This window comes from Ranitomeya imitator, chromosome 5, assembly GCF_032444005.1.
Source record: "Ranitomeya imitator isolate aRanImi1 chromosome 5, aRanImi1.pri, whole genome shotgun sequence".
Taxonomy (NCBI): domain Eukaryota; kingdom Metazoa; phylum Chordata; class Amphibia; order Anura; family Dendrobatidae; genus Ranitomeya; species Ranitomeya imitator.
In genome coordinates this window covers 44335492-44361823 of record NC_091286.1, presented here as the reverse complement: position 1 = coordinate 44361823, position 26332 = coordinate 44335492, and the positions used below count along the sequence as shown (strand labels likewise).

The 26332-nt window shown below is 44.4% G+C and overlaps 1 protein-coding gene across 1 annotated transcript in view; it reads right to left on the bottom strand.

Annotated features, from left to right (window-relative positions):
• Positions 1–26332, bottom strand: part of CAMKMT (calmodulin-lysine N-methyltransferase) — a 553085-nt gene that overhangs the window by 11512 nt on the left and 515241 nt on the right. Inside the window, exon 10 of the mRNA XM_069768616.1 lies at positions 20898–21029. Coding sequence (XP_069624717.1) covers positions 20898–21029 — 132 coding nt within the window. The remainder of the gene's footprint in view (positions 1–20897; positions 21030–26332) is intronic.

Sequence of the window (26332 nt, the reverse complement as noted above, 5' to 3'; positions counted from 1 at the left end):
GAACGCTGCTGGAGAGAAGATATGAATGGTGGCTTCAGCACCAGATGCAGGGGACAGCGCTTATCTCTAGCGCTGTCTCCTGCAGGCTCCGTGTGGTACCCAATCGGCACACGGGCGGCACACGTGTGTGCCACACGGATGGCCTACGTGAGCTCACGGACACACGGACACGGATAACTCCGGTACCGATTTTTCCGGTACCGGAATTATCTGGACGTGTGGGACAGGCCTAATGTTGGCCAAATCCACCGATATTGATGGATTCGGCCTTCAGTCTGACACATATGGTTGTCAGTAAGTTAACAATGCAGCATGTCTGGAAGATAAGCCGTATTTTCCAAGATGAAGACACTTCAGGACAAAACGGCATTTCTTGTTCTGAGCGATCTTTTTTCCATTATTTTTGACCATTAACATTTGTTTGAAAATGTGTCCATCATATTTGGGTTGTATTTTGCAGTGTCATTTTCCAGTCGCATTATTTTTTAATTCATTCAACAATGAATTGATGTTCTTTCGTAGATCACACAGTAGTGTTGAGCATTCCGATACTGCAAATATCGGGTATCAGCCGATATTCGCTGTATCGGGATTCCGATACTGAGTTCTGATACTTTTGCGATATCGGATACCGGAATCGGAAGTTCCTATAGTGCAATGATACACTATAATGGAGTGTGGGCGGTGCGTGGGCGGAGACTGCGTGTGTGTGTGCGGGCGGGGTCTGTGCGTGACCGTGGGGGGTCTGTGCGGGCATGCGATGGGTCTGTGCGTGCCTGCCGGGGATCTGTGCGTGCCTGCCGGGGCTCTGTGCAGGCCTGCCAGGGGTCTGTATGGGCCTGCCGGGACTCTGTGCAGGCTGCCGGGGCTCTGTGCGGGCTGCCGGGGCTCTGTGCGGGCTGCCTGGGCTCTGTGTCGGCTGCCGGGGCTCTGTGCGGGCTGCCGGGGGTCTGTGCATGTGTGCAGGCATCGTCCGATGGGACTACAAGTCCCATCGGACAATGCCTGCTACAGTGACAGTGATTGACACATTAGCCAATGATGGGACAGTAGTAGTCCCATCATCCGGCTAATGTGTTGAATGTGAAACAAAAAAAATACTACATACATACATTTTTTAAATTGAACGCTCATTAAGGACTCTTTCACACTTGCGTCAGTACGGGTTCGTCGCTATTCGTCGGGCCGACGTAGCTCTATGTCACTGCTCTATAGGACCCTCAGTGACACACTGACAGGAGACAATGGCTCCTGCAGTGCATCACTGAGGTTACTATAGTTCAAAGTCTCGCTTTATGGCAATTGCAGTGTGGGAAAATTTCTCACATAGCAATGCCAAAAGTGCGACAAGGGACTATTTTTTTTACAGCGACGGAGGAATACAGTGTGGAAGGATACCTTCCTCCCGTCATTGTGTTCCTGGAGCCCCTGGAGAGCGGTCGCATCAGCTGATGCTGCCATTCTCCACAGGAGATCGTCGTGGGACACTCATGGATTTCTGCGGACAGGGAGTATATTGGTTGTTATTTTAATATTTTTACAGATGACACTGGCTTCGGGATCAAAATGACAAGTAATGGTGAGTATGTACTCTATGTTTAAAGTACTGTATGTCTGTATGTATGTTTTGTATGTAATGTATGAATGTACTGTATGTAGTATGTAGTATATATGTAGTATGTATGGCTATTTTTTTCATTCAACACATTAGCCGGATGATGGGACTACTACTGTCCCATCATTGGCTAATGTGTCAATCACTGTCACTGTAGCAGGCATCGTCCGATGGGACTTGTGGTCCCATCGGACGATGCCTGCACACACGCACAGACCCCCAGCAGCCAGCACCGAGCCCCAGCAGCCCGCACAGAGCACCAGCAGCCCGCACAAAGCCCCAGCAGCCCGAACAGAGCCCGGGCAGGCCCGTTCAGACCCCCGCCAGCCCGCACAGAGCCCCGGCAGCCCGCACAGAGCCCCAGCAGCCCGCACAGAGCCCCCGCAGGCCCACACAGACCCCCGGCAGCCCATACAGAGCCCTGGCAGACCTGCACAGAGCCCCGGCAGGCCCGCACAGAGCCCCGGCAGGCCCGCACAGACATGCACAGTGTCCACCCAGACTCTTCCCCCCTCCAGAACTGGATGTAGAAGGACAGAAAGGGCTTATTTACATTCCGATATTTGTGTCCCATTGACTTGCATTGGTATTGGGTATCGGTATCGGCGATATCCGATATTTTTTTGGATATCGTCCGATCCTATCGGATACTGATACTTCTGGATATCGGAAGGTATCGCTCAACACTACACAGGAGGGCTCCTGTGTATGGGAGAGGCAGTCAGGATAGCTGCCACCAAACAATCAGCTGACTCAACATTTGGCCGACAGGCATATAATGTGTATTGCAGGCTTAAAGCAGAATTCTTATCAAAGTTTTTATCCTCTTAATAAATTGCAGTCATCATATTATATGGTACTGTGTCCTTACAATTGCTCATTTTGCCTTTCTACCCAGCTAATTCTTCTCTTTTCTCTGCTCTATGTGGAAACAGGAAGTTTCTTGTCCCTGCATTTATCATTCCCCTCTTCATCTCCTGACCCCAGCTGCTCCTTCCTCCCCTGCCATAGACTTTTGCAGTGACTCACAACTTGTGCAGAAAAAATTGACCTCCTGTTTTTACATAAAGCTTAGAAGGATTCAGCTAGTCAGTTATTAATCACGTGATGTCATAGACCTAATGGAAAAGAGAAGAATTAGCTGGGTAGAAAGTCAAAATGAGCAATTGTAAGAGCACAGTGCCATATAATATGATGACTGCAATACATGAAGAGAATAAAAAACTTTGATGGGAGCCCTTCTTTAAGTCTGACAAAATCTGATGCAGCAAAGGGGTTGTCCGTCCTTGGGGTAGTGTATACTTTCACTCACATGCCTCCCCACTCCCGTCACCAGAAAATCCTCACAGTGAACAGGGTTTACAAGTTTACAGTGATATAAACAGCTGAAGAGAAAATAGTGCAAAATAGGGTTTTATCCAATAGTAATTACTAAAAATTGTATTGCAGCGCCCCAGAGACCTGGTCGTTGCAGTAGTGTTGCTCTGCCACTAAGGGGAGTGATGGTACGTCTGATGGCACTAAAGGAGTTCATCTGACCAGGTATCACGAGCACACATTACACTTCACACTCCGGCCACTAGGGGGAGCAAAAGGTTTTATTTATTAGGCCACTCCTCACACTGGTAAAACTAGGGGTTGGATAGGAAGTTAGACAGAAGCTGACTGGGTTTCGCCCAGGCAACATCCCGTGGCAGGGGGTGTTGCAGGGGAGACTTCAGAGGGGTCCCTGTCAGGTGTGGGAACCTGGCAGAGACTTAGCGACAAGAACAGAACGAAACGGAACCGCGCCTGCGCTACCTTGCGGCGGTATCCTTAGAAAGGACACGAAGCAAAGGATATTGTGGACAGTGAAAAACGAGATCAAGCACAAAGGAGAGCCAGTAGGAGTCGTGCCCCGAGAACGGCAACATCCTACTGAGGTGCATAGCCGGTGACCGGAACACCGAGGAAGTAACTGACTTTATGCCTTACTTCAAATACCGCAGGACAGTTAATTATAGGTTGGCTGTCTACCTTACATCACCTAAGCAGACATAGGGGGCAACCGTGGAGAGGGGCGTCTCTAGGGTCCCAGAATAGCTTCGAGCCTTCCCGTCAATTGGGTGCGTCCTAGCCATAACAAACTTGGGGGACGGAGAATAGAAAGAACTTGAAAGAACGAGGACAGAAGTTGTGAGGACTATCCCGAATGCTCAGCAGGGAAGAACTACAACACACAGGCGCTAGTTGGTAGGCACTGATTTCCACCTGCAAAGGGAACTCTGGATGTGCCTTCGGACCGGCCGGTCTCAGACAGCCCTGTTAACAGTGCTCTGGATTGCAGATCCCGAAGCCTTCTGTAAAAGGTAAAGAGACTGCAACCCTGTGTCCTCGTTATTGACTGTACCTCACACCATCACCACCTACACTACCGGGAAGCCCTGGGGACATACTTCACCTGTGGGAAGGTATACCATCTAGCTGCCATCACATCACCCCAGTGGACCCCAAGCAGCGTCGGTCACCCTGACCGAATACCACAGGTGGCATCACGAAGCCTTAGCTGACATTTATCATCTCTTTTATTGGACACCCCTTAGCAGGGTCACGGACTGGGTCCGGCCACCGTGACATCCCCAGAACTGAGCCAGAGAGGACCGGTGCCGAGTAACCCACGGCCCTGCGTCTAGGGGTGCTCTAGTATCAATATATACTGACCTGATCCCAGGCGGTATAGCTGCTGCAGATCCATGGGTGATTTCACCAGAGAAATATGTTAAAAATGGAAAGTTTGTGGTCTGTATCCGCGCTGCCAGGTGACGAAAAAACATCAAATGCCGGAGATAATGTAAATGAAAAATTAATATTTTTTTTCCTTACACATTTTGAAGTGTAGCTCACTTCTTTAGGAAACAGAAACCATATCATCTGGCTATCATGATATGGTTTTCTTTCCTGAAGAAGTGGGTTACACTTTGAAACATGTAGAAAAATTTAAAAAAAACTTTTTTTTAACATTATCTCCGACATTTGATGTCTCTTCATCACCTGGCAGCGCGGATACAGACCACAAACTTTCCATTTTTTACAAGTCTGCAGTCACAGAGTGACTACAGACTTGTAGCATAAGTTCGGACAACCCCTTCAAGAGGCATCTATCTCAATGAATTTGGAGCATCTTACAGCTGGTATGGCTGGCAAAATAAATGTCCTTTTGCAAAATATACTTTGAGAAAGCTGACGAACCGTGAGTGCCCCTTTTTTGTTAAGCTCTGCCCATTTTTCAAAAACTTAGCAGAGGTGATGTAAAACTCAAAAAGTAACCATATTTTTTCATATTTTTGCCACAAAGCTTGTGCAGACTGCTTGATGAATTGGGCCCGATGAATTTTAAATTTAACACCATTTTTTATTGTTGCCATATACCTTATTGGCTCAAATGCATGTATCTCTTAAACTAAGCTCAGTGGCTAAGGACGTTTCTGACAACAGCCTGTTGACTAATTCCACTAGTCGACCAAAACATTTGGGCATGTCTGACAACAGCCTCTAGACTGATTCCACTAGACGACCACAACATTTGGGCGTGTCTGACGACAGCTTGTTGACTGATTCCACTAGACGACCACAACTTTTGGGCGTGTCTGACGACAGCCTGTTGACTGATTCCACTAGACGACCACAACATTTGGGCGTGTCTGACAACAGCCTGTTGGCTGATTCTACTAGACGACCACAACATTTGGGCGTGTCTGACAACAGCCTGATGACTGATTCTACTAGACGACCACAACATTTGGGCGTGTCTGACAACAGCCTGTTGACTGATTCTACTAGACGACCACAACATTTGGGCGTGTCTGACAACAGCCTGTTGGCTGATTCTACTAGACGACCACAACATTTGGGCGTGTCTGACAACAGCCTGATGACTGATTCTACTAGACGACCACAACATTTGGGCGTGTCTGACAACAGCCTGTTGACTGATTCTACTAGACGACCACAACATTTGGGCATGTCTGACAACAGCCTGATGACTGATTCTACTAGACGACCACAACATTTTAAATACAAATTCAGATTACAGCTCAGGACCAAAGCAAGTTTTGGGGTGTTTTTTTAATAAAAAAGCAGTGCACAAAGTTTGTAAATTTTTTATGTTTCTTTACACAAGTGACACGTGATGCTCGAAGGTGAAACAACAATTCAACAGCTTTTTTAAAAGGTTTACACAGCATCAGAAAAAAAAGGATTATGCTTTTTTTGTCTCCGGCAACAGCTCCACACAATATTGTGACTCGGATCTTTTCAAGTGAGAGTTGCGTAGCTGCAATACCAGACAATGCCCAAGGATAAAAGTGGCACTGTTTCTTTAGAAAAAAAATCATTATTACTAATCCCTTACAACCTCTTTAATAAATCTCACATGTAATCGTCTTACTCAAACAACAAACCCAGCACAAAAAAAGGGAACCGCACAATGTAAAATATCTTGAACTTAACATAATTGTACTTGATGATCTGGAATGTACAGAGCTATTCTTTTGTATGTACAGTAAATTTCTGGGCAGACTGAAGAAAAAAGAGATTAGACGCTTTCTTTTCAGTGTGCTTATTATCTTTAATAACTGTATAAAAACTAATTAATAGATTCATTCAATTAGCACTATGTAGATATGGAGGGCTGATAACAACATCATTTTTTCCCCTTTATTTTATGTGCCAAAACTTTGCGGTCCATTGTTCACTGCTAATTAATCATTTGTGCAAAGTGCACCCGGATCAAATAAAAATGCTCCATACATGATATAAGATCTAGCTTCCCTCAAGAAAAGACAGCGACTGCCTTTGTATCAGTGTGTCTATACAATTAAGACTGAGCGCCAACATATCATTCCCTTAGATTTAAAATCACAATTAACACCGAAGAGAAAAAATATTAAGTGTGTCAAAAATTGCAACTTAAACCTATGAACTATCAGACATTCAGAGCCCCAATTTATAATTTGAGTTTTGTTTTTTTTACGTCAATTTTCTTATTGTTTATTTAGGTTTTTTGCTTCAGCTTCTTGTGATAGATTCTTCCAAATGGCGCACTCGGTTCATAAATTTTGTGCAAAGTCAAAAATAATCCAATTTTTGTCTTTTCTATAGCAAGAAGGTGCAAGTATTTGCACCAATGTTTAGACATAAATAACATCACTCTATGGTGGGAATGGAGTATAGTATATATGGAGTATAAATATACAGGGTGGGCCATTTATATGGATACACCTAAATAAAATGGGAATGGTTTGTGATATCAACTTCCTGTTTGTGGCACATTAGTATATGGGAGGGGGAAACTTTTCAAGATGGGTGGTGACCATGGCGGCCATTTTGAAGTCGGCCATTTTGGATCCAACTTTATTTTTTTCAATGGGAAGAGGGTCATGTGACTCATCAAACTTATTGATACAAAGAGAAGAGCAAGAAGACATGCATGACAGCAGGGATCAACATGTAAAAATAACAAATTTTATTAATGTCCATTAACAACACAAATTTTAAAAACATAGAAATACAAATATTGCACCCATAGGGGGCACGAGCACTGACTGCTAGCTGACACCTCATGAACCTCACAATATAGTTTCCTGGGTCATTATTGTATAACATACAAAATAGAGTGCAACTCAATCTGTCAATATACATCAGAACCCATGCTCATTAGGTATTAAGAACATTGCCAATCAAAAATGCAAATATGCTAGAGGGAAGGTTATTTATACAGCATTACCTTCCTACCAGATAACAAGAGATTGGTACCCAATATAAATAAATGTAAATACACATACAAGAAGAAAATGCCTAATAGAAACCAAAAGGTATTAGAAAGGCAAATGTAATAGGGACCAATCAGTAGTGTACCGTATCCAGCATTTGCAACAAACCTTAACAGGCAGAGAAACCATGCCAGTGTCCGTCTTACAAATCATATGTCCCTCATCCTGGTATCTATATAACCTGCTGGCAGGCACATGCCCCCCTGTCCTGCTGGCAGGCACATATCCCCCTGGTCACTATATGCCCCCCTGTGTTGCTGGCAGGCACATGCCCCCCCAGTCACAATATGCCCCCCTGTGCTGCTGGCAGGCACATGCACCCCCCGGTAACAATATGCCCCCCTGTGCTGCTGACAGGCACATGCCCCCCTGTGCTGCTGGCAGTCATATGCCCCCCGGTCACTATATGTCCCCCTGTGCTGCTGACCGACACATGCCCTCTCCCCGTCACTCTTATATGCCCCCTGTGCTGCTGGCAGGCACATCCCCCCAGTCACTCTTATATGCCCCTGTGCTGCTGACAAGCACATGCCCCCATGTGCTGCTGGCAGTCACATGCCTCCCCAGTCACTATATGTCCACCTGTGCTGCTGACAGGCACATGCCCCCCTGTGCTGCTGGCAGTCACATGCCTCCCCAGTCACTATATGTCCCCCTGTGCTGCTGACAGGCACATGCCCTCCCCGTCACTCTTATATGCCCCCTGTGCTGCTGGCAGGCACATCCCCCCGGGTCACTCTTACATGCCCCCCTGTGCTGCTGGCAGTCATATGCCCCCCCGGTCACTATATGTCCCCCTGGGCTGTTGACCGACACACGCCCTCTCCCCGTCACTCTTATATGCCCCCTGTGCTGCTGGCAGGCACATCCCCCCGGTCACTCTTATATGCCCCCTGTGCTGCTGACAGGCACATGCCCCCCTGTGCTGCTGGCAGTCACATGCCCTCCCTGTCACTCTTATATGCCCCCTGTGCTGCTGGCAGGCACATCCCCCCGGGTCACTCTTACATGCCCCCCTGTGCTGCTGGCAGTCATATGCCCCCCGGTCAGTCTTATATGCCCCCTGTGCTGCTGACAGGCACATGCCCCCCTGTGCTGCTGGCAGTCACATGCCCTCCCTGTCACTCTTATATGCCCCCTGTGCTGCTGGCAGGCACATCCCCCAGGGTCACTCTTACATGCCCCCCTGTGCTGCTGGCAGTCATATGCTCCCCGTCACTCTCATATGCCCCCTGTGCTGCTGGCAGGCACATCCCCCCGGTCACTCTTATATGCCCCCTGTGCTGCTGACAGGCACATGCCCCCCTGTGCTGCTGGCAGTCACATGCCTCCCTGTCACTATATGTCCCCCTGTGCTGCTGACCGACACATGCCCTTTCCCCGTCACTCTTATATGCCCCCTGTGCTGCTGGTAGGCACATCCCCCCGGTCACTCATATGCCCCCTGTGCTGCTGACAGGCACATGCCCCCTGTGCTGCTGGCAGTCACATGCCTCCCCAGTCACTATATGTCCACCTGTGCTGCTGACTGGCACATGCCCTCCCCGTCACTCTTATATGCCCCCTGTGCTGCTGGCAGGCACATCCCCCCGGTCACTCTTATATGCCACCTGTGCTGCTGAGAGGCAGATGCCCCCCTGTGCTGCTGGCAGTCACATGCCTCCCCAGTCACTATATGTCCCCATGTGCTGCTGACCGACACATGCCCTCTCCCCGTCACTCTCATATGCCCCCTGTGCTGCTGGCAACCACATCCCCCCGGTCACTCTTATATGCCCCCTGTGCTGCTGACAGGCACATGCCCCCCTGTGCTGCTGGCAGTCACATGCCTCCCCAGTCACTATATGTCCCCCTGTGCTGCTGACTGGCACATGCCCTCCCTGTCACTCTTATATACCCCCTGTGCTGCTGGCAGGCACATCCCCCCGGGTCACTCTTACATGTCCCCCTGTGCTGCTGACCGACACATGCCCTCTCCCCGTCACTCTTATATGCCCCCTGTGCTGCTGACAGGCACATCCCCCCAGTCACTCTTACATGCCCCCCTGTGCTGCTGACAGGCACATGCCCTTTCCCCGTCATTCTTATATGCCCCCTGTGCTGCTGGCAGGCACATCCCCCCGGGTCACTTATATGCCCCCTGTGCTGCTGGCAGGCACATCCCCCCAGTCACTCTTACATGCCCCCCTGTGCTGCTGACAGGCACATGCCCTTTCCCCGTTACTCTTATATGCCCCGTGTGCTGCTGGCAGGCACATCCCCCCGGGGTCACTCTTATATGCCCCCTGTGCTGCGGGCAAGCACATGATAAAATAACAAACACTTAAATCACCGATGATGGCTCCCTGCTCCCAGCTCCTAGGTTGTGCTCCTTGTTTCCCAGGCATCGGATCATGTGACCTGGGCACACAGTGATGTCATCATTGTGCTGTGCCGATCACATTATTGGATGTCAGCACAGACATAGGAAGCGCAACTGAGAGAGGAGCTGGGAGCAGGGAGCCATCATCGGAAGGTGAGTTAAGTGTTTGTTATTTTATCATGTGCCTGCCAGCAGCACAGGGGGCATATAAGAGTGACCGGGGGGGATGTGCCTGCCAGCAGCACAGGGGGCATATAAGAGTGACGGGGAGGGCATGTGCTTGTCAACAGCACAGGGGGACATATAGTGACCGGTGGGCATGTGACTGCCAGCAGCACAGGGGGGCATGTGCCTGTCAGCAGCACAGGGGGCATATAAGAGTGACCGGGGGGATGTGCCTGCCAGCAGCACAGGGGAACATGTGCCTGCCAGCAGCACAGGGGGCATATAAGAGTGACCGGGGGGCATGTGCCCGTCAGCAGCACAGGGGGACATATAGTGACCGGGGGGCATGTGACTGCCAGCAGCACAGGGGAACATGTGCCTGCCAGCAGCACAGGGGGCATATAAGAGTGACCGGGGGGCATGTGCCCGTCAGCAGCACAATGGGACATATAATGACCGGGGGGCATGTGACTGCCAGCAGCACAGGGGGCATATAAGAGTGACTGGGGGGCATGTGCCCGTCAGCAGCACAATGGGACATATAATGACCGGGGGGGATGTGCCTGCCAGCAGCACAGGGGGCATATAAGAGTGACCGGGGGGGATGTGCCTGCCAGCAGCACAGGGGGCATATAAGAGTGACCGGGGGGGATGTGCCTGCCAGCAGCACAGGGGGCATATAAGAGTGACGGGGAGGGCATGTGCTTGTCAACAGCACAGGGGGACATATAGTGACCGGTGGGCATGTGACTGCCAGCAGCACAGGGGGGCATGTGCCTGTCAGCAGCACAGGGGGCATATAAGAGTGACCGGGGGGATGTGCCTGCCAGCAGCACAGGGGGCATATAATAGTGACGGGAAGGGCATGTGCCCGTCAGCAGCACAGGGGGACATATAGTGACCGGGGGGCATGTGACTGCCAGCAGCACAGGGGAACATGTGCCTGCCAGCAGCACAGGGGGCATATAAGAGTGACCAGGGGGCATGTGCCCGTCAGCAGCACAATGGGACATATAATGACCGGGGGGGATGTGCCTGCCAGCAGCACAGGGGGCATATAAGAGTGACCGGGGGGCATGTGCCCGTCAGCAGCACAATGGGACATATAATGACCGGGGGGCATGTGCCTGTCAGCAGCACAGGGGGCATATAAGAGTGACCGGGGGGCATGTAACTGTCAGCAGCACAGGGGGGCATGTGCCTGTCAGCATATAAGAGTGACCGAGGGGGAGGTCCATATTCATGATGGGAGGGGGGGAGAGTGCAGGTACATGCAATATTCGCTGCCCCCCTATCAACCAACTTGCATGGCTTCAGCACCAAGGTGATGAACAGTTGGTGCAGTGAATATTACATGAGGCTAATGAGAGGGAGCATGTGACCTCCTGCTGTCTCAGCAGCCTGCAGCCAGCCCACTTCATCCCCCTGACACCACCCTAGAGCTGCCCCCCCCTCTCTACAGCACAGCACACAGATTCGGATTATAAGACGCACCCCCCACTTTTCCCCAAGAATTTGGGGGAACAAAAGTGCATCTTATAATCCGAAAAATATGGTACATTTATTTACATTGGGTACCAATCTCTTGTTATCTGGTAGCAAGGTAATGCTGTATAAATAACCTTCCCTCTAGTATATTTGCATTTTTGATTGCCAATATTCATAATACCTAATGAGCAGGGGTTCTGATGTATATTGACAGATTGAGTTGCACTGCATTTTGTATGTTATACTATAATAACCCAAGAAACTATATTGTGAGGTTCATGAGGTGTCAGATAGCAGTCCGTGCTCGTGCCCCCTATGGGCGCAATGTTTGTATTTCTATGCTTTTAAATGTTTTAAAATTTGTGTGGTTAACGGACATTAATAAAATTTGTGATTTTTACATGTTGATCCCTACTGTCAGGCATGTCTTCTTGCTCTCCTCTTTGTATTAGTATGTTTTTGACATGCTGCAGGTTGAACACATGAATTATGATGTTTGATGGTGCCTTCTTTCCCTAGCTTCTTCTTGGTATACACATCAAAATTATTGAGAATTTCACAAGAAAAACAATGGTGTGCTTGGTTTTAAAGTAACTTTATTCTTTCATGAGTTATTTACAAGTTTATGACCACTTATAAAATGTGTTCAAAGTGCTGCCTATTGTGTTGGATTGTCAATGCAACCCTCTTCTCCCACTCTTGACACACTGATAGCAACACTGCAGAAGAAATTATAGCACCGGATTCCAGTATCCGTTGCTTCAGATGCTGCACATCTCGTATCCTCACAGCATAGACAATTGCCTTATGATATGAGATGTATAATAATGATGATGATGATGATGATGATGATGAATCAGTGGTGAGCATAAAAAACCAACAGGGAACCACATAAAATAAACCTGAAAAAAAGCCACCAATGAAAAGATGTATATAGTGCAAAGAAAAAGTCTCAAAAGGCTAAAAATGTAACAAAAACAGGTGCTAATACAATAGTGAATCGGACGCTTATTTATATAATGCCAACATATTCTGTACACTGTACAGACATCAGTCCCTTCTCTTTTCCTAAAGCCGAGTTTTACACATTAGATGATTATGGATTGTGATGTCTGAACTGGTAGTTGGGCCTCCAGACCCAAATTCAATTGCCTCATAAGCATATATAGTCTAGATATAATGGTTGCTACTTGGACCTTGGATATTGGATATCTGAAACAGGACTAATAAGACTGAAAATCTAACGAGCTCATCTCTGGTACCTGATTTCATGGGAAACCTTTTGAAACAGCCCTGAGCTGAGCAAAACGAACATGCAATGGAATCAATTACTACTAATATTATACAAATAGGTGCTCAGTCACGGCCCCCAGATGGTCCCGGCAGGGTGGGTCTGAGTTCTCAGTGATATGATTGATGCACTGTTCACTTCTCCATGCTTCTCAAGATATAATGCTGTATTATCTCCGAGTTCCACTAAAAATAATTGAGAATTCTTTTTCTTTGAAACCTACAATGGCTAAAAATAAATGCACACCATAGACCAAAAAAATCTCATCAACGTAAACTGATATGGGACAACGTTAGGTCACCAAAACTTTATATTTCCATAGATACAAATAGTGAGTAATATAAACTCACATCCTATTGCTGAGAAAATTATATCAAACCAATGAATAAGCAATAGGGATGAGCGAACGTGCTCGGTGATACTTGGATATCACTTGAGTATTTGGGCGCTCGAATGTGCTTGGCATTTGGCAAACATTAGTCGTGCTCAAATTTGAAACTCAAGTTCCCTGCCCCGCATGTTTGGCGCCTGTTACACAGCCAATAAGCATGGAGGGATTGCCTGCAAGGCACTGTAATGGCATTGCCATCCTGGTAGTGACATTACTGTGATTGGCTGGCCGCATTACCTTATCAAAGGTTATAAATTGACCGGAGCCATCATGCTCGGCTCACTGATGCCATTGCACAGCTCAGCGACAGTTCTTATTGGAATGAGAGAGTGTTTGTCCAGGCCTTTTTGTACACAGTTTAATGAGTCCTCTAGTGTTGATACTGATGCTGAACCATCATACTAACAGTCCTTCTGAGGGCTAATCTTGTGCTTTACTGTTTGCATCAGATACATTCTGCATTTAGCCTAGGGAAGGACAGTTGCAGGAGCAGGGCGAGTGGCTGAATGCAGTCTCTAGGCAGGGCTTAGGGCTTTGCAGTTGGTAGCAATATATAGAGTATTGTGTGCTCTGTGGTACATTTCTCTGCTATATAACACTCCAAAAAAAGTTGAAAAATTATTCTGGATTCAATTGCTCATCCACAGAGTATCACTTGCTTTGTGGTACATTTTGGTCTTATATAACACTATAAAAAAAGCATTGAAAATTTTTTTATGGGTTCAGTTACTCATCCATAGAGCATTACATGCTTTGCAGTACATTTTGGTGTTATATAACACTCCAAAAAATCGTTGCAAAATTTTTCTGGATTCAGTTACTCACCGATAGAGTATTATGTGCTTTCTGTTACACTTCAGTTGTATATAACACTCCAAAAAAGCTTTAAAAATGTTTTCTGGACTCAATTAGCCACCCAGATAGTGTAACATGCTTAGTGGGCAACAAGGTGACAAAGATGGCAGAATCCAGTGAGACTCCCGAGGGAGTGAACGGAGTAATAACTGAGCCATACCAAGCTAGCTTGAGACCGAAGGTGGCAGGAACCTGTGGTCCTGAACCGCACACTTTCCCAGAACTGCCAAGGCCCAAACCCAAGCAGAAGCCTTCACTGCTGGAGTTCTTGCGGACTACAGATGGGAGAGCCAGGATCCAGCAACTATTGAGTGGACTACAAAGCCTAGGCTGGTTGGAAGAGAGAAGGAGGCGAGGCAGGCCCAGGGCTAGAGATATGCTAGTGCGCCTGCTAGCCACAAGGTACTTGGAGTTGGCATCCCAGGCCGAGGTTGTTACGTAAGACTGGCAGCGGAGATTGGGGTCCATAAAAGAGTTTCAGACCAGTCATCACATCTTGTTCAATCAGCGGGCAGTAGAGACAACACACTTGCCTCAAAGGTTGCAAGAGCTGACAGCTAGAACTAGGGTCACACTCCTCAAAATGGAGAGGCAACAACCCTGGTATGCGGAGGGTGTGATCCGAGAAGAAAGGGAGCAGGATGAACCCTTCTAGCAAAATGAACAGGCCTGGGAGAGGCTCCTAGATGCTGCTTGAGACTGGGCTACCACCAAGAGATCGGACTGTCCTTAGGGTCTTCCACCTCCTATGCAGGAGCAGACGATGGTGCAGGTGACAGAGATGTCGAGGACTCCGGCACTACCAGAAGCTGGGTCACTTAAAGCCCAGGCACCTGGGGATTGGAATCCAAGAAGCAGGTGGGGGCAGTCCCCAGGAAGGAGAAGGAGAAGAAGAAGAAGCAGAACCCTGAAGAGGATTACTGTGGTACCCTCCTTATCTTATATTTTTTTCCTGGCTTTGCACTTTGTGCAAAAATGAACAAAGCTTAGATTAGCCCCAACTTTTCCACACCACCAGATGACAGCAGTACATAAAGTATTTTTAATCTTCAATATTTGAATGAGACCTGCCAGTTGTTACCTTTGAAAGGTCTATGCATGATCATATGTAAAATTTTTGCCTGGCTTTGCACAAAGTGCAAAGCCTTTATGAGTGTAGGAGTACATCAACTACACTTTCAAAATATTAATATAGATAACTGTATTATCCTCCTTTTCATTTTGTCATGGCTTTGCACTGTGTGCAAATTGTTTGAGTGTTGAAGTGCCACAACTACACTTTCTTAATTTTTTATGAGGAACTCCAGTTGGTGTCTTCAAAGGTAAATGGATGACACTGCTTGTAATTTTTGGCAGGCTTTGCACTGTCTGGAGAACTTTTATAACTGTAGAAGTACCACAACTATACTTTGTTCACAATATTTGAATGAGTTACCACACTTGGTGACTTTAAGAGTGTATGGAAGACACTGCTTATAATTTGTGACAAGCTTTCCACATCACACCTAGAGTTTATGAGTCTAGGAGTACCACTACATGACAATTTGAACAGAATGTGTATGAGGCCCGCCTTTATCTCTAATACAAGGTGTATCTGAGTACATCATCTATGACATTTTTGGCAGTTCTTGCTTCCTTCATAAATTACACTGAAATTTACAATGTTTTAATAAAACTGTCAATTTTGGTTTACTTAAATTATTATTTTTAAGTCATTTTTAAATTTTGCTTTATATATACGTCATTATACAGGAAAAATGTTTCGTAACATTTTTTTCCCTGTAAACTCCAATTTTTTGGCAATTTTGAAGGTTTTATTGCCAGTTCTTAAAGTGGAGTAAAAGTGTGACATCATTGTTCTCAGCAGCGATCTGGGAGTCAGAGATGCTTCCTGGAATCTTCCCCGTGCTGCTCCCCTTCCATTCAGCACTTTTTTCATTCATTTCAACATTTTCACGGCCTCCAGACCTCATTGTAGAGTCTGTTGAAAAAATTCTCAGATTTCCCATTGACTCCCATTGTACCCGTTAGCATGCCCCAAAAACACATATTTGTAGACTGCCCATTCACAGTCCATGAAGTAACTCTTTTTCAATTTACGGAAGAAGAGTAGGTTATGTGAAATAGCTGTCGCTCATTCATTCCTTATGTCTTTACTCCTCAAAAAAACCTGCTACTATTTTGCACAACAGTGGTGAGTGCCACTCATTTTCTACCTCCTTCCATTTTTGCATTGTCTTATGGTGCTTTTGCGGGCTAAGCACCACCATATTTGCCTGCCCGCTGAACGATTTGCCTCATGTGAAAACTTCCGAATTTAAAGTTGCACAGGTGTGACAGAAGTGCCAGCGCTTCTACCTCCTTATTCATACATGTTGAATCTTCTCCAATTACCCTTTCCACATTATTCTTCAGAATCTGATTCTTTAAAGTGATCCTTCACCCTGTGCTTGAAAAGTGACTATACATTTCACAAACAGTGGCTTGCAAAAGAATTCACTCACCTTGAAATTTTTTTTTTGTTTTTTTGCTACCTCACAAACTGGAATTTCAGTTTTTTTAGGGTTTGCATCAGTTCATGTAAAGAACATGCCCACAACTGTGAACATTTGGTTTTCTTTTTATTGTGAAGCAAACAACAAATATGACAAAATAACTGAAAACTTCACTGTGCATAACTATTCGCCCCCCCCTTAAAGTCAATAATTTGTAGAGCCTCCTTTTGCGACAATTACAGCTGGAAGTCACTTTGGATAAATCTCTATAATCTTTCCACATCTTGCCACTGGGATTTTTGCCCATTCCTCAAAGCAAAGCTGCTCCAGCTCCTATAAGTTAGATGGTTTCCTCTAGTGGGCAGCAATCTTCAAGTCTGCCCACAAATTCTCAATTGGATTATTGTCTGAAATTTGACTAGGCCTCTCAAACATATTTACACGTTTCCCCTTAAACCACTCGAGTGTTGCTTTAGCAGTATACTTTGGGTCATTGTCTTGTTGGAAGGTGAATCGACTTGTCTTGTTGGAAGGTGACCAGTTCCTCAGGCGTAGCTGTTGTCTTCAAAAGTCAAAGTCCAAAATATGAAAATTTATACTCTGTTCGACCCTCTTTCTAGTGGCTTCCAATTTTTTTGTCGAACACAAAAGATTTGTAAAGTACATTGTGCTGTTTTTATTTTCAATTACTCCTCCAGCAAGTAAATTTCAAGAAAAATTTCAAAACATTATATGTTCCTCTAAATGGTGCTATAAAAAACTACATCATGGATATGACACTGAAAAAATAAGTCTCTCATGGTTCTCGGAGAGAAAAAAAAACAGTATGTTATGAATGCTAACAGTATGTTATGAATGATGAGGGGCTAAAGGGTTAAGAAGAATTTAAGAAAAAAATCCAGGCACTTTAAAAACAAATGTAATACAATGGCCACATTTCTTCCAGTATACATCAACAATATACTACGTATTCTGGTTGTCCTCGCAGCGGTGCACTCCTGTGAAAGTGTGTATTGATTATAGCTGTCATATTAATAAGTGTATCGACACACGGCTTTATGAAGTAATGACAATATACAAAACTAAATTATAAATGAAGAACATTATTGTTGGGTGCCGATTTCACGCTACCAATGATTTTAGTTATCCAATAATCACCCGGCATTTAGGGATGAATTATTATTACTATAGCAAATGGCAGAAAATGAATAAAAATTGAATAAAAAAAAAAAACTGTAATATATTCAGAAGTGACTAGATTTTAGTGGCTTAACCATTGAACTACGGTTGATATGAGCATTTATTGATGGACGCTATTAATTTTTCCCTACTAGTACAGTGTATACCGCCTTAGGTGTTGGATAGAACCAGATGTGACACATGTTTTCTTTTGAAATGGGGGGTGGTATACAAGGGTCTATGCTCTTATGTAAAGGTGCAGAGCGGTACATACATATAAAATGCTCCCAAGGAAAACTGCTATCAATCAATAAGTCGCTTTCTTTCTAGAGATAAAAAGGTACAATGGAAACAACTTTCCTTACAACTAGTGTTGAACAACCATAGAAATATTGAAAACTAGGCCAATATATTCAATATCATGTGTTCCACATAGAGTGGTGGGGTAGATGAGCTCTCAAGGTACTGACCACAAAGTAATATATCTTCATTTTACATGGTCCCTTGAACAGCGTTCAAGTAAAGGTATGTGCACACTGAGTTCTTTGAGTAGTCTTGGGGTATGTGCACAGGGCATCATTTAGGCGCTGAGTTTTTCCATGAATAACGCCGGTGGACGTTTTCCTGGCAGCTCCGCCACTGGTGGCTTTCACTCTATACTGTTAAAGTAAAAAGAGTTGGCAGTTTCCAGCCAATTTTGCATTCAAAAAGTCAACCTGTGATCTTTTCATTCCGAACCCAGCCATGTTCCCCAACAGTGGTTTTGTACTCAGGAGAAATTGCACAACAAATTTTGGGGTCCATTTTCTCATGATACCCTTGTAAAAATTGGGGCTAAAAGAACATTATTGTTGAAAGATTTAGATTTTTTATTTTATCAACTCAACATTATAAATTTCTGTACAGCATCTGGGGGTTCAAGGTGCTCACCACACATCTAGATAAGTTCCTTGACGGGTTTAGTTTCCAGAAAAGAGGTCCCTTGTGTGGGGTTTCCACTGTTTAGGCACATCAGGGACAGTCTAAAGGCAACATGGCGTCTGCTCTCGATTCCAGACAATTCCAGAGAGTGCCGACACTGCGGGAACAGCGCCGGCATGGAAGGGGAGTATAAGCTTTATTATGTTATCAGTGCCAAGCAAGGAGAATCAGAAGGCTTGTCCTAGTAGTGGACAACCCCTTTAAGGCTGTTGACATTAAACCGCATAAACGTGGATCTGCACCCATCATTCTTTCTAAATGACAGCGCAGATTAACGCATTACTTTCAGTTTTGTTCCATTCACTATAATGAGACACACAGAGTCTCTCTGTACTCCATTTGGCCTCCATTTGATGGTAAATGTATTTTTAGGTTGACAGACAAGAGTAGTTTAACATGCTATAACGTTCACATAAAAAATATGGACACTGGCAGAAGAGAGGCCAGATGGAGTACAAAGTGACTCATTATAGTCAATGGTTCAATCTGAGCTCATTCGGGGTGCCAGTCTGAATCACATTTTTGGGGGGGTTCAGATGGAACCTCAACAGAGTCATGAATATTTGGACCAAATGTGATGTGAGAAGGCTCTTAGCCTTTCAAAATAACATTCTCTGCTGCACAAGACAACCCCTTTGGACAGGAAAACCATGTAAGGATAGATTTAGACAGTCTTAGATTCTCATCAGGCATATTATGCAAATGACACTGATTACAATTTGATCACAGCTTGAACAGAGTGTGAACATTGTGTGATCTTATTCTCTTGGACAAGAGAATTGGAGCACACTGTGAGGAGAAGATAGACAATAAAATTTCTCCATCTTCTTCATTGTGTCAGTGAACAAAAATGTCATCCGAGTGCAGTCGGATGATTTCCACACCATCAATAATTTGCATGGCAAAGTACGATACGAATATTGGTTCATACTCTCACAAGCTGCTTATTTTTTTCCTTCTCGGTCTAAAAAAAAGAAAAATCAGAAATGTGCACAGCACCATAGAACAACAATGGTCCGAGTGTGATCTGATATTATGTCGGATAGCACACGGATGGAAAGTACGATGGTGTTAGCGAGCCCCAATTCACGTTAGGGCAGCACGGTGGCACAGTGGTTAGCACTGCAGCCTTGCAGCGCTGGAGTCCTGGGTTCAAATCCCACCAAGGACAACATCTGCAAAAAGTTTGTATGTTCTTCCCGTGTTTGCGTGGGTTTCCTCCCGGTTCTCCGGTTTCCTCCCACATTCCAAAGACATACTGATAGGGAATTTAGATTGTGATCCCCATCTGGGACAGCGATGATAATGTGTGCAAACTGTAAAGCGCTGCGGAATATGTTAGTGCTATATAAAAAAATAAAGATTATTATCTTAGGTATTTTACCTATGAGCGTGGAGGTTTAGCACATAGGAGAACTTCCTGTGTACTGGCAGGATCTAATTTACTGTATCATTATTATGGCAGTCAATCACGGGAAAGCTAGAATAAATGGTATGCCGGTCCATGACAACATAATCTGCATAAGCTTAGCTCACTTTCATTAAAAGGGCAATTAAAATCTACTGTACGTCTAATAAATATATAACACTTCCCCTAGATAATGCAAACGGTAGCACAGCCATTCATTCCTATCACGCCTTTCATTAGTATCTACCTACAAATAACAAGAGTATAACCGAAAGCAGCGGCTTTATGTAAGCAAGCTTAGAAATCACAGATAAGTGCTTTTGACCTAAATCTTACGGCGCCTCAATCTGACATCTAACCTCACAGCTGTGAAATTCTGTGTCGAGATTTAGCAGTTTGAATCTGCCAAGTGACCCAACCATAAAGCAACTAGAGATAAGGATTTAAGGTATGATATGACACAATTAGACATTAGCCGTCTGTTTGTTTCAACACATTTTGTTTCTAGATTAGCCGAACATTTGGGTTTGTTTTATTTACAGTCGTTTTACCCGCTTGTTGACTTTGGACGGTCTACAGCGTGTCATACAAATAGCCACGAGCGGGATGATGATTATTTTATTTTTTTTTTCCCTATGGTAACTCAGCTAGGAGATTCTTATGTTAAACCCTGCTAGACATGGAGAGATAAAGGGTGGTTTAACAGCAAAAACTAATCACATATAAAAATAGCTGTTTAGAAGCAGCTCACCTAAGGACCGCTTTAATCAAATGTTTGTTACCTGCCAAAAAGAACCATGATCTTTTCAAAATGCAATGTGGATTAAAGTATTATCTGTCGCAAGCAGAGAACCAACCTTGGAGTGGAAGTTGGAAATGTGCTCATCATAATTTTCATGTCTTTGGATAGAAAAGCCAGCCGCTTCTGCTAGATTGCAAAACTGGTTTAACGTGTTCCCTCTTGGTGGAGCAAACACCATCGCTTTTCCCTGCAAATTAAAAAAAAATGGAGAGAAAGAAAGCACATTTGTGAAAGAATGCTGAGCAAATGTCCAGATATAAGTCCGAATATAAGTAGAGCAAAACAAAATGTTGCTTCTCTGAGGCTACGCTCCCATTTAGCATTTTTACTGTAGACCTTCCTTAGCGATACCGGCAGTGGTTAGAGATGAGCAAACCTGAACCTAAAAGTTCGGGGTTCGTACCGGACAGTTAATGTCCGTTGTTTTCTATGGGGTTCGGGTAACATAGTAACATAGTAACATAGTTAGTAAGGCCGAAAAAAGACATTTGTCCATCCAGTTCAGCCTATATTCCATCATAATAAATCCCCAGATCTACGTCCTTCTACAGAACCTAATAATTGTATGATACAATATTGTTCTGCTCCAGGAAGACATCCAGGCCTCTCTTGAACCCCTCGACTGAGTTCGCCATCACCACCTCCTCAGGCAAGCAATTCCAGATTCTCACTGCCCTAACAGTAAAGAATCCTCTTCTATGTTGGTGGAAAAACCTTCTCTCCTCCAGACGCAAAGAATGCCCCCTTGTGCCCGTCACCTTCCTTGGTATAAACAGATCCTCAGCGAGATATTTGTATTGTCCCCTTATATACTTATACATGGTTATTAGATCGCCCCTCAGTCGTCTTTTTTCTAGACTAAATAATCCTAATTTCGCTAATCTATCTGGGTATTGTAGTTCTCCCATCCCCTTTATTAATTTTGTTGCCCTCCTTTGTACTCTCTCTAGTTCCATTATATCCTTCCTGAGCACCTTTGCCCAAAACTGGACACAGTACTCCATGTGCGGTCTAACTAGGGATTTGTACAGAGGCAGTATAATGCTCTCATCATGTGTATCCAGACCTCTTTTAATGCACCCCATGATCCTGTTTGCCTTGGCAGCTGCTGCCTGGCACTGGCTGCTCCAGGTAAGTTTATCATTAACTAGGATCCCCAAGTCCTTCTCCCTGTCAGATTTACCCAGTGGTTTCCCATTCAGTGTGTAATGGTGACATTGATTCCTTCTTCCCATGTGTATAACCTTACATTTATCATTGTTAAACCTCATCTGCCACCTTTCAGCCCAAGTTTCCAACTTATCCAGATCCATCTGTAGCAGAATACTATCTTCTCTTGTATTAACTGCTTTACATAGTTTTGTATCATCTGCAAATATCGATATTTTACTGTGTAAACCTTCTACCAGATCATTAATGAATATGTTGAAGAGAACAGGTCCCAATACTGACCCCTGCGGTACCCCACTGGTCACAGCGACCCAGTTAGAGACTATACCATTTATAACCACCCTCTGCTTTCTATCACTAAGCCAGTTACTAACCCATTTACACACAATTTCCCCCAGACCAAGCATTCTCATTTTGTGTACAAACCTCTTGTGCGGCACGGTATCAAACGCTTTGGAAAAATCGAGATATACCACGTCCAATGACTCACCGTGGTCCAGCCTATAGCTTACCTCTTCATAAAAACTGATTAGATTGGTTTGACAGGAGCGATTTCTCATAAACCCATGCTGATATGGAGTTAAACAGTTATTCTCATTGAGATAATCCAGAATAACATCCCTCAGAAACCCTTCAAATATTTTACCAACAATAGAGGTTAGACTTACTGGCCTATAATTTCCAGGTTCACTTTTAGAGCCCTTTTTGAATATTGGCACCACATTTGCTATGCGCCAATCCTGCGGAACAGACCCTGTCGCTATAGAGTCCCTAAAAATAAGAAATAATGGTTTATCTATTACATTACTTAGTTCTCTTAGTACTCGTGGGTGTATGCCATCCGGACCCGGAGATTTATCTATTTTAATCTTATTTAGCCGGTTTCGCACCTCTTCTTGGGTTAGATTGGTGACCCTTAATATAGGGTTTTCATTGTTTCTTGGGATTTCACCTAGCATTTCATTTTCCACTGTGAATACCGTGGAGAAGAAGGTGTTTAATATGTTAGCTTTTTCCTCGTCATCTACAACCATTCTTTCCTCACTATTTTTTAAGGGGCCTACATTTTCAGTTTTTATTCTTTTACTATTGATATAGTTGAAGAACAGTTTGGGATTAGTTTTACTCTCCTTAGCAATGTGCTTCTCTGTTTCCTTTTTGGCAGCTTTAATTAGTTTTTTAGATAAAGTATTTTTCTCCCTATAGTTTTTTAGAGCTTCAATGGTGCCATCCTGCTTTAGTGGGGGTTTGTAACAGACCCCAATGAGAATTTTGTTACCATTTTTCCCTCCATGAATTTCGACCCATATGGACTCGACATCCTCATTTCCTTCGCTAATATCCTCCCTTAAAGTGGACTTTAGACAAGACTTTACATAGAGACAAACCCCTCCTCCTCTCCGATTTTTACGATCCTTTCTAAACAGACTGTAACCCTGTAAGTTAACTGCCCAGTCATAGCTTTCATCTAACCATGTCTCGGTTATTCCCACTATGTCAAAGTTACCTGTAGATATTTCTGCTTCTAGTTCTTCCATCTTGTTTGTCAGGCTTCTGGCGTTTGCAAGCATGCAGTTTAGAGGATTTTGTTTTGTTCCAATCTCCTCGCTGTGGATTGTTTTAGAAATGTTCTTACCTCCCTTCTGAGTATGTTTTCCTGGATCTTCTTTGTTCAAGTCTAATGTTTTTCTTCCCCTCCCCTCTTCTTCTAGTTTAACGCCCTCCTGATGAGTGTAGCGAGTCTTCTGGCGAATGTGTGTTTCCCAGGTTTGTTGAGGTGTAGTCCGTCTCTGGCGAGGAGTCCATCGTACAAGTAATTCACACCGTGGTCCAGGAATCCGAATCCTTGTTGTCTGCACCATCGTCTTAACCAGTTGTTTGTATCAAGGATCCTGTTCCATCTCCTGGTGCCATGCCCGTCTACTGGAAGGATAGAAGAAAAAACTACCTGTGCATCCAGTTCCTTTACTTTCTTCCCCAACTCTTCAAAGTCTTTGCAGATTGTCGGTAGGTCCTTCCTTGCCATGTCATTGGTGCCAACATGTATCAGAAGAAATGGGTGGACGTCCTTGGAGTTGAAGAGCTTTGGTATCCTATCGGTCACATCCTTGATCATTGCACCTGGAAGGCAGCATACTTCTCTTGCAGTTATGTCCGGTCTGCAGATGGCTGCTTCTGTGCCTCTCAGTAGTGAGTCTCCCACCACCACCACTCTTCGTTGCTTCTTGGCTGTACTTTTTGCTGTCACTTGTTGCTGTGTGCCCTTTTCTTTTTTGCTTGCTGGTATTGCTTCATCCTTAGGTGTGCCATCTTCATCCTCTACAAAGATTTGATATCGGTTCTTCAGTTGTGTGGTTGGTGATTTCTCCATGGTCTTCTTGCTTCTTTTGGTCACATGCTTCCACTCATCTGCTTTTGGAGGTTCTCTGACACTTTTTTCACCTTCTGTGACCAGTAGAGATGCTTCTGTTCTGTCTAGAAAGTCTTCATTCTCTTTGATGAGTTTCAAAGTTGCTATTCTTTCTTCCAGACCCCGCACCTTTTCTTCTAAAAGGGCCACTAGTCTACACTTCTGACAGGTGAAATTTAATTCTTCTTCTGGTCGATCTGTGAACATCTGTGGTACCAGAACAAAACTCTGGAATAAAGTTAAAGTCGGGTATCAGAACCCGAACTTCCATAGGTCCACTCATCCCTAGCAGCGGTATTTACCGTTGCGTCCATCATTGCCGATAAAGGTGCGGGCATTTCACCCTATTCAATGCGAAGGATGAAACTTGCTAGTGCTTTATATCCGCAGTTTAATAAAACCAAAAGCTATTGTCAAGTTATGCTGCTGATAATGGATTTAATTCACAGCATGTGCACTATGCTGATCGTGTAAATCGCAGCAAATTTTCTACAAGAAAAATACAATGGAAAATCTGCTGTTTTTTTCCCGTCATGAGAACTCAGCCTTAGGCAAGCGTATGAAAAGTCATCTGATTCTCATCTACAAAACTTGAACGATTTTCATCCGTATTATCATCCGTGTATCCATATTTTACGCCTTTGTGCCACTGATTTTTTGACATCAAGATTTTAAAATGTAATCATATACAGTTTCCTAGGTTTATGATGGCAACACATTCATCAAAATCAGATGTAAAATACATGGTCCGCATGGGATCTGATTTTTTGTGCCTCAATAAACTTGAACAAGAATATTGCATGCTGCCATTTTTTTATTACCTGAACACTGTTTTTTACCTGAACAGCTAGCTATGTTGATTTATTCTGATGAGTGTGCTGTTAGATTTTTACTCAGAGCGCACATGTCTGTACTATATGCTCATCTGAACGCGTTCTTAAAAGGATTTCCTGGATTAAGAATACATGGTTATTTTTTTTTCCAAAAAGAGCACCACAAATGTCCAAGGATTTGTTTGATATTACTGTCTTGCTTAAAGGGGTTGTCCAGTTTTTTACTACAAGTCTGCAGTCACTATGTGCTGCAGACTTGTGAATCTTCACAGCGCATTCACTGTATGTGATTTTCACTCATGCGGTCACATTCCAACTAGACCGTATCCGGGCTTGCTTAATGGAGTGTACTGAGTGCGGCAAGACACATCTAGTTGGAAAGTGGGCAGAAGTTTGCAAATCGCATACTTGTGATCACATAACCGCCCGCTCCTCGGCGCATGCAATCGAGATTCCTATGAGTGTGTGCAATGTGAGGATTAACAAGTCTGCAGCCAAATGTAATGACTGCAAACTTATATTTTAAGATTGGACAATGATTTTAAGAGTGCGTAGGGAAGAACTATAATACTACACACAGTCTGTGGACAGGTGTGGCACTGTTCTAGGAAGAAAATTTTAACATTGGACAACTGCTTTAAAGAATACTCAATTTAAAGAAATGATTAATTCTTCTCATTGCATCTTTGTATATGTAATTTATCCAGACCTGTGTAACTATGTTATTTTGTAATTCCCACTTTTTTTTTTGTTGAGTTTTCAAAATGGTACAAACAAAATAAAGGAATAGCAAATACATAACATTTTATGTCACAGGTTTGGCTGGACAATAACATAAATCAAGTATTCACATTGTAGAAAAGTGCAATACAATACTTGGTAGACAGAGAAATTAAAGTCACTCTACGTGACTGCAGACTAGTGAATCCTCACATCACGAGATGTGCGCTGTCAGGATTCTCTGGTGTCAGGAATGGGAGGTCATGTGACAGCAAGTATGCGATATGCATACTTCCGCCAACTTTATGACTAAACTGTGCTTGGGCAGGTGCAAAAATTTGCGAGACCAATCTATCT